Source organism: Balearica regulorum, chromosome 9, assembly GCF_011004875.1.
Source record: "Balearica regulorum gibbericeps isolate bBalReg1 chromosome 9, bBalReg1.pri, whole genome shotgun sequence".
Classification (NCBI taxonomy): Eukaryota; Metazoa; Chordata; class Aves; order Gruiformes; family Gruidae; genus Balearica; species Balearica regulorum.
In genome coordinates this window covers 23,318,058-23,331,308 of record NC_046192.1, presented here as the reverse complement: position 1 = coordinate 23,331,308, position 13,251 = coordinate 23,318,058, and the positions used below count along the sequence as shown (strand labels likewise).

The 13,251-nt window shown below is 47.0% G+C and overlaps 1 protein-coding gene across 6 annotated transcripts in view; it reads right to left on the bottom strand.

The window, feature by feature from the left end:
• Window positions 1-13,251, bottom strand: part of PLD1 (phospholipase D1) — a 68,491-nt gene that overhangs the window by 13,398 nt on the left and 41,842 nt on the right. For 4 of the 6 annotated variants that reach the window (XM_075761552.1, XM_075761550.1, XM_075761553.1 and 1 more), the window contains 7 exons: window positions 12,372-12,588; window positions 11,317-11,430; window positions 9,177-9,305; window positions 8,713-8,831; window positions 8,439-8,552; window positions 2,004-2,114; window positions 1,214-1,302 (listed from right to left, as the gene is read on the bottom strand). In XM_075761552.1, the coding sequence (XP_075617667.1) occupies window positions 1,214-1,302; window positions 2,004-2,114; window positions 8,439-8,552; window positions 8,713-8,831; window positions 9,177-9,305; window positions 11,317-11,430; window positions 12,372-12,588 (893 nt within the window). The remainder of the gene's footprint in view (window positions 1-1,213; window positions 1,303-2,003; window positions 2,115-8,438; window positions 8,553-8,712; window positions 8,832-9,176; window positions 9,306-11,316; window positions 11,431-12,371; window positions 12,589-13,251) is intronic. The other 2 variants (XM_075761555.1, XM_075761556.1) reach the window with 2 other exon arrangements.

Genomic DNA, 13,251 nt, shown 5'->3' with positions numbered 1-13,251 from the left:
CGCCATTTCCAGCAGCACTGGCACCACTCCTCATTTACCCCGGGGGAGAAAATCCACCCCATCTTTTCATCCTGAGCTAATTTCAATTATTTGGGCTATGCATTGCAGCTCACAGATTACAAGCAACTCCACCCTGTTACTCTGCCCTGTTGTGAATGGCATAGCAGATAACACCCATGCTCTCTGGATTTGAATAGTGCTCCTCTTTCCACTGTTCCTCTGAACAAAGCCAGCCTCATGGCAGCTCTTGCAGATACTACCCATACCGCAGTGTCTGCGACGCAGGAGCTACTGTCTGTCTCTGCTTGGTTGCCTTTACCCAAATGGGAATTTCCAAGCTCAAGTGCCAAAGAAAGAGAAATTTTTACAACTCCAGAGAGAGCACCTCTGGGAAAGCAGCCCTTGCATGGCTCTGGACAACCACAATACGGGAAAAAATAATCACCACAAGAAATGTCTTGATGCATGGTGAAAAAGCACGAGATGAAAGGAAGATGTTTGGAAAGTTTTCTGTATATCATCCCAGCAAGACCAGGGTACAGTTTTAGACTATGACATGTATGTATCTTAAAGAGAGACTCCAGGAAAGCAACCTTAAGCCAGGCTGTCCAGGATCAAAGCAAAGACAAGCAGCTACCTGTGGTATTAACGTTAACACAGGGGCAGGCATGCCCAAGTAAAAGGAGCGTCTAAAACATGGTTGGATGTGATCCATGCAGGAACAAACGATGGTCCCCTTGCAAAGGCTGGAGGCTCTAAATACCCTCCAGCACTTACCAGAAAAAAGTTGTTCCAACAGTAAGTGAACCCTGCAGTCAAAATACATTTGCTTCCCCTATCTGAAGCCAATCCTCTCTATAGATAATTTAAATAAGCCACAAATCCCAGTTCAACCTTTTTGCCCATTAACTTGCCTTACCGCACTGGTTGACTATGGAGCAAAAGTGTCACTGAACCTGAGTATAAAGGTCTTGCTTTTAAACACGTTCCATTGTTAAAAATATATTTGCATCAGGGTAAGTCCAGAAAATCACTTTCCGGCTGCAAAGAAACCACTAAAGAGTCTCACTGCTGCAAACACAAGCAGATATTTGACCACGTCGGTTCTGCATTGGAAAAGTGATTACACAGTTGCGTCCATTAAGATATTATTTTGCACCACACCATATAAATGCCCCGGAAGACTTTCATTGCCTTGTTAAGAACAGGTTACCTGTGAGCTTTAAGAATCCTCTGAGCAATTGCATCTCCGATCTTGTTCCAGACAACTTTGTCATCAGCACAGCTAATAAAAAACTGGTTCTGCAGGAAAAGCAAGCAAAGCTACTGTCAGACACTGCCAGCGACCAATAGAAAAGAAAAAATTTGCATGGTTTTTTTTCAGACCAAGAGCAACTAAAGATAGCTGGGCTTTGTGTGCCATTTGAGTGGATCGTTGTTATTATTATTATTATTAAATGATTCGTGTGTCTGTGCTCATTTAGGGAATGAGCACATTCCCTTATTAATACAGTCCTTAGAAAGTTCACATAAAGAACATCTCAACAAGCAGCTAAAAAGAAGAAAAAAAGAGGAGAATAAGCATCTCCGTTCAGCCAGCGCTGAGACTCACTCCTGCAGCTCAAGGCTGTGCGGATGCGAGACCAGCCCTGCGTGCGGGAGGTTCAGGCATGCACAGGGGACGCTGCTAAGCCACGGCGGGGACAGGAAGATGATTGCACAGGCCCTGGAAGTTGCTGGCAATTTTGCAAAGATGCTCATAAAGGAGAGGTCTACCTTTTTTCCACCTTGTGACCAGAAAGCTATCAGGGTGCATACCCATCAGCCTGCTCCAAAGGCCCCTGAAGTCGATGGAAACAGCCCCAAAAATTCAGAGCAAATGCTGTATCATTAAATTCACAATAAATTAAGACCCCACCTCAAGAAGTAGAATTATCCTCCTGATGGCTGCGAGCCCAGCCCAGAGCATCATGACCCTACTGCTTTCCCTCATTGCCACTCACTTCTATATATATGTAGTGCTGGCTGTTTTCTATCACGCTGACGTAGGCACTGTGGATGGACTCCTCGTGGTATTTAATGCCAGCCGACCAGTCAGCAGCAGAACGGATCACCTGGAAAACAAGAGATGAACACCTTCAGCTCTCCCCCGTCCAGGACACCACAGCATTGAATTGAATTATTTAAGACGCAATGCTCTTCCCTGCACCGTTTGCCTGTCAGGATTTCACTACATAAGGCAATACATGCAACGTTTACCATTTATACTGCATTTGTAATAAGGAGAAAGGACGCTCAAAAATAGTATTAATGCTTAATAATGTTTTGATTAAAAACATAAGTGCCCTGTCCCATTGCTGCGTTACTGCCCTCTCCCAACTGAGCAGCTCTAGGTGCAATAGAAGCAGCATAGAAGTCTCATTCTTGGTTAAGGTCTTATGATAAAGTGCTTTTAAAACAAATGTCCAAGTTTTAGGGGTGCACATCCAATCAGTGATCTCCTCTCCAGCACTTTAAAAAGCTGGTCTCCAGCTGGAGCAACACGTTTTTCCCACAACCAGGCGGTACATAATTATACAGTCAGTCTGATAACTCTGTCCTGAGCACTCAAGGTCATTTATTTCTTCTGCCAAATTCTCGCACAAGCCAACTGATTTGTGATGATACGACTTTTAAAATTCATGGCAGTTCAGCTGCCCATACTAATTTATTAATTTTTACTGGAAATCCATTTTTAAAATAGATACCATGAGATCCCCAGGGCACGTTCTCCCCCTGCCTCCTGCAGTTCTTGTGCAAGAGAGCCAGAGCAATATGAGAAACAACCTTTGTTCATGCTCTCAGCCACGCTGAGCAATCCCTGTGGCAGGCAGCTTCTCGTCCCCGGCAGCCAGAGATGCTGCGGCATCTCCTGCTCCTGTGCTTTGAGTCAAGAAACAACAGCACTATGCCCTGAGTGACGTTTTCCTAGATGAAAATGTAGTTTTTAATTAAGTGTTGGCAGAGTACGTGCTCAGGGGAAATAATTACTCATGATTAGCCTCTGTTTTTAAATATTGTCAAGACAAAAACATTGAAACGATAGCCTTAAAATAGCTCACTACAGCCATTATACCAGCACTGGGGCTAGTCAGATACAGGACAAGATCTAAATGCTGAGGATCTGTGAAATGTGTGTGTCGGAACGTGCAAAATCCTGATCTCTTCCAGGGCCGAACCACACTTTCCCCTGGAAATCCCTCCAATGGATTTCTTTTCATTTCCCATGTCCAGCTTCTGCTGTGCTCCATGTTACTCTGCCTGTCCTCCCGACATCGCTGACACCCTGAGCTCTGCTGTCACATCGCCGTCACCAGCCACCACCAAAGCAGGCTGCTGGCCATGGCAAGGCCGAGGACTTTCAGGGCCTAATTAATTACCAGTTGTATACCAGTAGATAAGGACTTGGCCCTTTGGTCCAGGTGCTGAGTGCTGTAACCAAACCAATCCTCTGGTCTCCAGAGCATCTCTGGAGGTGGCACTGAGGGATATTGCTGGTAAGTAGTACACGACTCCTGAGGTAACTCCTTCACCTGGACAGGAGGAGTCCTCTCCCACAGGTCACCGAAAAACAGATCCTGCAGCTCTCCCCTCCGGCTGCTCACTTGGCCAACAGGAGGGAGCACTCTGCAGCCTCCCAGGCTGAACACCGTGTCACAGATGCTCAAGCGAGGGAGCCAGCCTGTATGCAAGGGCCATCACCATCTCTACCGGTCCCGAACAACAGCCCTTTGTTTCCATAAACCTCTGTGAGGTAACCCTGCTTGTGCCTGTTTGGTTCTAGTCACCCATCTGGTTTGCAAATCCAACGCTGTGTGCTCCCACACGCCCCAGGCCGGGCGCTGCTGAAACCCCACCGAGCACCACGGCAGACAGAGCTCCTGAAGAAAATTCCACCATTTGCATTAATAAGGACAGAAAAACAACTTTTCTGGGTAGAAAGCAGGTTAATTCTTCTGTAGACACAGGCCAGGCTGCAGCCTGGACGGGAGCTCGCAGCTCTTCCAGCCTCACCGGCACAGCCGGCGATGAGCAGCCACGCTGCCCTTCCCTGCCTTTTGTCCTGCTGCGGTGAAAGTCTGGGGCCACGAAGCACATCCTGTGGGCTGGGGACCTCCAGCAAACGCCATCTGGAATTGCACTTCAGAAAGCTGCAGATTGCAGCTTCCTAGTGTACAAAGTACTGATAGTTAATCCTTTTTGGTTTGGGGTTTTGTTTTTTGTTGGTTTTTTTTTTGCTAGTTAACTTTGTCCACGCTCCAAAGAGCCACTTCTCTTTTCAAGATAAGCTGCTGAGCCCTGCACTGAACAAAGTGACTTCCACACCCTCCATCACAGCAGCAATAGCTGAAGCTGCTGGGGACAGGGAATAAATGTCCTTTTCTGAATCGGGAGCTTGATAGCACCAAAGCCCCTCGCTTTGAAAGATAAATTTACTGCTGGGAGACAAGTGAATTCCAAACCAGGGATGCCACCTGATGCAACAGCACCATCACTCAGGACCATCTCTTTCTAGCACCGTGGCTTCCCAGCGCCTCATCCACCTGCCCTTCCCTGCCTTCCTCTTCAACCCTCCGCACATCAGCACCCCAATCCCCCCGCACACCGGGCTGCCCGCTGTTAGAGAACCATCATCCCTCTGCCCTCAACCGCCAAACAATGTGTCATGACTTGTCCTATAAAGCTGGCTCAGCATCACCCAAAAAGCTTACGTCAGGTACAACCTCGAGTCTACGTGCGGAGGGAAGAAGAGGCATTGGAAGATGCTGGCTGGGGCAGCACAATAGGTGTAAGGTGTTCCAGCTTGGACCTCCTCAAAATAAAGTTATTTTTAACCTGGATCACTTCAGAAGCCAGCACCGATCGCGGCGCAGCTCTGCAGCCCCAGTGACAGGTGAGGAGGCGGCAGGACAAGGACACCAGCGTTGGTGGCTCAGCGGCCACCACAGCATCATCGCACGGCTGCGGCACACACCCCGAGAAAACGAAGCTGCGGCTGTGGCACTCAAAGACAAATACACACTGTGACATTTCCTAGACAGGCCTTCCCTTACCACTGATGTTTTTCTGGACATCCTGCCTTTCCTGTCAAGGTATTTAAAGCGAGCTGGTGTCAACCCCACCTATTTTCCTAGGGAGAAAAGGCCGCGCGCTGCCCAGCACAGCCCCGACCCACCAGGGCTGGTGTCCCCATCCTCCCTCCAATCCACAGCAGCACCGAGTGCTGGGCCGGGCCGGGCTTCTCATCCCTTTAACTTCTTTAACCGATACAATGGTAATAAGTTTGATGTTTGCTGTGGGCTAGCGCATAAATCCTGAACAATGCAAGCTCTCACACAGACTTCAAAGAGGTAAGGGCGTCAGCCGTTGCCAGAGCATTAAATTTTCATTGCAATTACGTCAGGAACTGGATATCGCCTCACCACATCACATCTTTGGCAGCACTGGCTTCGGCTGATAACTGCAAACTCTGGAACGGAAATAGAGAGATGGAAAAGAAACTGGTACTGCCTTTGGCCATGGCTATTGGACTCTTGCAAAATCAATGTTCAATCGCATCGCTACTGTGAGCAAAGCCCAGAAGTTCAAACGAAAGAGGATGAGAGACCATGTCTAACCCACGGAGCTGACAGGCTCCTTTCCTCCTTCCCAGCCTGTACCTCCACATCGTTTCCCACGCAGGCTGCAGTCATCCTCCCTGCCCAGGGGAGAGACCCTGTCAGTGCCGCTCCTGCCTTCCCCACCCTCCCAAAAACGCTTTCCTGCTCCTCTCCTCCGACAAAGGAGAGCAAAAACAGATGGGACAACGAGGTCAAAATCTGTTGCTGACAGGTCAGTGGCTTGGGCTTGCAGCAACGTTGCAATCCCCACAGATCCTTTGTGTTTTCCCTTCCTCTGATCTGCCCACAATTGAAGACAGATTTGCAAACAAGCTCAGAAACAAGAAAACCGGCACCCAGACTTTCTTCAGTCACCTCATAGCCAAGGACAGTCGCTGGATTTTACCTCACAGCAGTAACTTCTGCCTATAAAGTCCCTACACAGCACCAAAATGGGGATAACGTTGGTTTGGCTGGTGGGCAACCAAAGGATTCAAGAACAATATTGCTCTATTTTTTCTGGACAAAAAAAGTTGTGAAAGATTTTTAGGCTATCTGCTATTCTGTGTCGGGTTGTGCCACCGAAAGGAGACGTGAGCACCCGCAGCCCTCCGCTCCGAAACTAATATATTGGGCGAGCAAGAGGTTGATATTCCTGTGGCTGCGGGAAAGGAGGAACCACGCAGGGACATCACGATACACACCCCAGGAGCCCCAGAAAAAGGCAACCAGGAGGAGGGGGGTTCAAGATCCAGGCTGCAGGTCTCCTCCCCTCTCCCCACACCCTGCAGCAACCAAACCCAAAACCTTCATCTGGAGGAGAGCCCGAGCCGCTCACTGACCCACAGTGCGGACTTGAGGGATGCTCAGAGCACTTGTGTCACCCGGGACTGATGGAAACCAGGCCAGTGTGAGCATTGTGAGCAGACAGCCAAAAATCGCAGTGTGCGCATGCAAAACCATGCCTCGGAGCTCGAGGAGATCATCCAGAGATCATAACCCCAAGCAGCCCGGGGCCAAGGGACCTGCAGCCAGGCAGGGTGCACCAGCCTGGGCAGAGGAGCCACCCTCATTGCTTCCACCACGCTTGGTGCTGCAAATGCTCTTCCCCCCGTTCCCCCTCCTACCGGGAAGGCTGGTACCTCGCAGGGCAACATGTTCTCAGCCTAATATCACACGGTTTTATTTGTCTGGCTATACGCAGGGCTGGGCTGCCCTGGCAGGTCTCTAAAAGCTGCGATTTGACATAAATTAGAAATGAGCAAGGTAGTTTCAAATTAATAATTTACAAGACAAACTTGCTCTCTTCGCTGTTCATGGCAGCACTGACAACAGCCCCTCATTTCCTGGAACATATCAGTTATTTATAATGCCCCAACAATGTCGTGACGAGGTTAGTTTTCAAACAGCTCACCCACCCCTCAGCATCGGTGTACGCAGCATTTAGCGCTCACCGTTTGAGCTTCCTCCTCCTCTTCCATGGGCCGATACCCTGGAGCCATCAGCTCTGCAGTACAGAGCGCAGGAAAGCGGGACCTAGGCTGTGCTCAGTTTAGTTTCTCCTTTGGGAACAGCTTCCAGTTCTGGAATCAGTAGATTTTAACTTTCTGCTACAGCAAACCCCATGATTTAGAAGTTGAGGCTTATCTTGCGGTCAGAGCGCGCTCAGGGGAGACAAGCCCCCTCACTTCCATGAGAACAAAATTTCCCAAAAAGCTGGTGTCACGGACACAGCCGGGGAGGCATTTACAGCCACAGGGAGGCATGATGATGCCTGAAGTGAGACTGTTTCTCAACAAGCTGCAAGCATTGTTTGGGAGGCTGATTTAAAACCCAAGATCCATGACACAAGATCCCCGTGCCGGCCATCCCTCACACCACGCGGGGAGGAGCAGACAATGCCCTGGCAGCCCACAAACCCAGAAAAATGCATCTTGTTACACTAAGCTTCCCCAAGCATTGCTGTCATCTGGGTGGACCGCTCCTTATGAAGGCAAAGGCATGCATTTTTCCTGGTTTTGGTCTAATTGCTCTTATTTCATACTTCTTTCACCCACAGAGACACACAATTGTTTTGCTGCTTCAGCACAACTATTCTGACTTTGTATTCTTCAACATGGCCATGTTTCTGCTGCCTAACAGTAGTATTCAATATATGCACTCAATATAGCTAACAACGTTTTAAATATAAGTATCTTGGCGATTATGACTGTGAGGATGATTGTCACAAATGAGACTATGGGCTGTCTGTGCAGAACTACAGAGGACCCACAGGGTTGAGCTGTTGCATGATAAAATGTAGATGAAGTTCAATGCAGAAGGCAACAGCCTGGAGACTCCACTTAGTGCTGGGCTCTAGCTGACCACTACCTGTCTGAGTGAGGCGTCGGAGGCCTGGTAGATTGCCCCAAGACCTGGGATAAATATTTAGTGGGCAACCTCAACCCATCAAGCCTTCCCAAAACATAAAACCCAAGTGTTAAGTGTCAGAAGAAGAGCAGCAAAGACAAAACAGAAGGTTACACAGCTATGCAAAGTCATGGTGTTCCCACAACTTGAGCACTGCATACAGCTTGGTTCTCTCACCTCAAAGGTGGAATATACTCTACTGAAAGAGTTGCATTATTTTATTGTAATTGAGGATCTGGCCACCTATTCTGTGAGCTAAATTAAATAAGATTTTTTTCATTTTATAATTTCAAGTTCTGCAGAGGGTCTGTCAGGCATCGACATTTCCTGCTGGAAAGATGAAAACAAGCTCTCTGAGGAGTATGTGAGCAGCAGACCACCAGCACCCACCTGGACTGTGGCAGGAACAGCCTCGGGCACCTGATACTTCAACTCGTTAGCAGTTTGCTGAGATTTTGGCAACAGGAATGGGTAGGACAAGGATCGGTATTTGGGCTTCATAATCTGCCCAGAGGAAAAAAGAAAAAAACCACCAAACCCTTCAAGAGACTGAAACATAACAGAATAACATAAAAAAATGACAATGCATGCCCAGGGTGGGCATGTGGATGAGGCAGGGGCTGTATTTATTTCTGTGCCCCCAGCAGCGATGCCCGCACCCCACCTTGGTGAAGTTCCAGCGCTGGATGAAGTGTCGGGCGACATCACGTGCAGCTTTGCCGTGCACCACGGAGGAGATGTCGTGCCAGGGCATCCTTGGGGTGGTGTATCTGTCAATGAAGTCTATGGGACAGGAAAGCACGTTTGGACCTCAGACAAAGGAAATTAATGTGGAAAAGAACAGAGTCGTCCTCCTCAGACTGAGGTTTCCGGGAGACGGCACCAAGGGCTATGCAGATTAATTTAGACTTATCATGCAGTTGCCGACAGCCCAAGTCCATGGACCGTAATGGCATAATTGGCCCTAGAACTTCTCAAAGGGAGTTTTGCTGTGTCTTCCTAGCAGCCAAACCAAAATAGCCTCCTTACCTCTGGCTCAGAAGCACGAGAAACTACGGTTTGAGACTGAAAAGATGCGGAACAGGGTTTAGGGGAAAGGAATGACTTCCAGGGTGCAAAGGCTCTTACCAGCAAAAGGTTTGTCAAGTTGAACCCAGTCTTTGAAGACAAAGTTGCAGTAGTCTTTTCCATGCCAGAACCTCGTTTCCCCAAGCAGCTCGCCAACACCCGTCTTCAAGCTGCGGATGGATCCTTTATCTGTCACAGTCAAACAAGATAACAAAACAAACACTCCAAAGTCATGGCTGTCCATTGCACACCACTGGTGAGAGACTCGCTGCCATGGACAAACATTGGTGGGACCTGCCAGTCCCAGTTGGCTGAAGCTGTTTTCTCCCTACCCTCCCTGTTGCTTTCAAAGGATGCATATTAGAATTTTTTCTTTGCCATTTTAATATTTTTTTATACAATCAGGACAGGTTATATATAGGAGCTTGTTACAGAAATGAATTCTTTCTACATTAGACTAAAAAATTGCCCTATAATCATTTGTCTTTCCACAATCCTGTGACATCTAAACGTTAGCACATGGGACTCCACTCCCAGCTGCGACTGACCTTAGTGGAGATACGTACAGGAATATCACATATATCATCTACTTAATATATTTTAGAATACTAATGAACTAATTCAAACTTCTCTGCTAGAGGGTTTATGATTTTAATTCTATAGCAGGGTGTATCTCCTGTCTTTACTAACTAGAATGAGATCATTAAAGAACTCATGTTCCCTCATTAAATATCCTGGGGCTTGTTTGTGGGGTTTTTTGTTTTTTCCAAATAACAAAGTTATCTTTTGATACAATTTTCACATGGTGAACAAATGGATCTTGAATTCCAAACTGATGGTGATTAAAATGGTTTAAAATACTGTAGACAGGGATATAGCTTCATAAGAGGATCCTTGTTTAGAGCATGTATTTTGGGTGAAGAGTGAACTCTTTTTATTCTCTCCTAAGAAAACCAAAAATGTTGGCCTAGACCATAAACATTTAACTAGCGTTATTTCCTGACCCTGAGAGCAGCCTTCATCTACTGTACCAAACACTAGTGCAGGAATTACACAGCAACATGCCAACAGCAGAAGCCTTCTCCTAACCCAACCACATCACCAGGCAACCACGAAAACCCTTTAGTACAAAAAAGCCTCTTTCAATAGTCAACAAAACACACGTCGGCAGCAGTGCAGCAAGACTAGTTTACACAAAGCAAGCCCTGCCAGCACTGCTGTAACCCCACCAAGCCGAACCAAGCCATGCCAAAAATGCCATGCAGCAGGTATGCACCTTGGGAAGCATGAGTTTCTAGTGAGAGTCCAGGTGGAGCTGGGGAATCGCTGACTCTGTGTGCTCCAATGTGAATGGGTGGGACACGCCGTCCGGCCAAAACACGCTTCGTGTCCTGATGACTGTACACTGACTCATGATTGAGCATGGGATGACCACAGGGGAGACCGTGCTTCATTTCCATGAAGCAAATGCATCTGTTCCTTGTTACCTGCCACTACTTGGCAAACAATATTTTACAACTGGCAATTCACGCCTTAGGGGAAGACGTTAGCATGATGAAGATGTTGAAGAACTGCTCCTCGCTCTGTACTAGCACTCAAAGGCATCTCAATGAAAGAGATCCTTTCAACATCGGTCCAAAGATCAGAACTGCTCAGTGCTCATAACCACCCAACTCCTTTCTCAGTCGGGTATGCTTTCATTAATTTTAATAAGGGGCAAAAGGGGGGCCCCACTCTTCATCCAAACACAGGTCTGGCAGCAGCCACTTCGCTGTTTCCTCTCTCTGTTTGCATTTGTCTTTCTGCATCAGGCTCACTTTAAATTATCCAATGCAGAATTTCCCAATTGCAGTAATAATCCGTTTCCTTACAGGAAGAGAGCTGCTGAAATCATCATTTACCAGAATCAGGGCTACTTCCTCAACCGTTCCCTGCCGTCATTGCAAATTTCTTTGGATTTTTTATATATTTTTATTGTTGGTGGTTTTTTTAAATTTTTATTTCTGCTGCAGTTTTTGATGCTTCTGGAGAAGGCTCTTCTGCCAGGATGTCCTCAGAGGGGTGGCTAAGGATGCTGGGGAGAACAACAAGCAGCGAAGGCTGATCCTGGCACCCAACCTAACTCTCACCATAGTTGTAATGCAAAAACATCGGCAGCTAAAGCCTGAAGGGGTCTGCACCTCTGCCTTCCTCCACTTACCCTCCTGAGGCTCAGCGAGCCCCTGTTTGGATTCACTGTGGTGATGGAACATTTTCAGATGGGGCTTTAAACTCTGGATTATATTCGGTTGACTCCTAGTGGGGTTACAGTAACCTGCAGAAAGTCAAGACGCTCTATTTATGGCAAAAAGGCATGTCCACTTCTGCTACACCAGTGTCCAATCCTGTCTGAAGACACCTTGCATGACAGGACCTCAATTTGCTGAAACTACAAGTGACCAACAGGCAAAGGACCAAATTTGAGACCCAGCTGGTTTTAAACCGGACAGATATACTGAAGCAGCAAAGCCATGAGCTGACTGCAACCAAGGCAAACGATGCTCCAGCAAGGATTCCTCCAGCCAGAGGCAGGAGTAAGATCTGCAAGGAGTGACGGAAACTCAAATAAGTTCCCACCTTGAGCAATGTGCAGCTTCGGGAGCTGAGGACTTGAGGAACAAATTTCAGGAAGGACTCCATGCTGGAACAAATGTCAAGCTGATCCTTGTAATTTTAGCTTTGAAGCTGCTTTTAATGTGGGGAATTAAAAGCTGCATTCAAATATTCAACTGTTGAATAGTCTCTCCTCTCTGGTAAGTGGATAAATTGGGAATATTTCCATTTAAGTGAACTGATTTAAACCTAGGTAACACGAGCCTATGAGAAGGGATAATCACATTCAGAAACTGCCTCGCTTGTTAGAATAAATACAAACTGAAAAATGAAAGATTCAATTCTCCCTTGAAGAACAAAAATTTTCCAGCAGCATAAGCATTAGGTATCACGTACACTATATCCTATCATCTGATGGCTCATTACAATTGCTAATTAACTAAATGCAAATCCACTTAAAACTTTTCTTGTACATTTTGCAGTGACACAAATTTACATATTGACTAACACATAGTTATTATTCTGATAGTTAAGAAATTCACCAACTTTCCTTCCTTACAAAGAACATATTACCCTAGAAATTACGTGAATCTGCATGTACATCCACCCGCCCGCCTCCACACACGCTTTATATACGTTGTTTAGTTGAAAAACATTACTTACTCGATTCACTGTCTATGCTGCTGACACTGTCGGCATGGTGCATGCCGTGTTTATGGAGATGCTTGTAAATGCTGAACCTCGAAAACTTTTTGGGTTTTCCTATTCCTTTCATTTTTGATGTGTCTGGGGCATCATCAGCATTTCTCTGGAAGCAGTGGCTTTCTGGGGACAGCGCTTGAGACTGCAGGGGAATACGTTCAGATGACTCCGCTGCAGACTTAAAAGACACAGGACGTTGCTGCAGGTGATGTACGGACACGTTCCCCTTTAATTACAGGTGATCATGCATATCAATGCTCAGGAACAACCACGAGCTAAATTTTGCTCCGTGACAAAGCTGCACTTTGGTGGGAAGTAGTAATGCTTTTGAGGGAGAGAGTCTGTACCGAGGAGGCACTTGACAGAAAAACCCCATTAATACTAGCAGCACATTCTTCAATCCCATAAATTTACTCTGGATTATTCCTCCCCTTGAAATTATCACAACCTTAGGCCTCTAAATTTTTTGGGATATCTGGTTGCATACAGAACCAGGTTAGCAGAAAAGCTCAGCAAGCAAGGCACCTGTAAGGGCCTGAGTATCCAGTCCGGAGCACTCTGCAAGTGCTCACTGTGCATTTCCAGCTAAGTTTTATTAAGCATGCAGCCTTGTGACTGCTGCTCCAAGCTCGAGGGGAAACCCAGCTGTCTATCTCTGTGTCCTACCAAGGGCTGGTCAGTATCTAGCCCTAAAGAGTCACTTGATGCTCAGATACTTCCTCCTTCCCATTACTATTCCTTTTTAAACTTCCTAAACCCAACCCTAAGCTTAGAAGTGGGCACAGCTCGTTCATCCCCACCGCGAACCTGACACGTAGATGTTGAAGGTGGCCACCAGCTG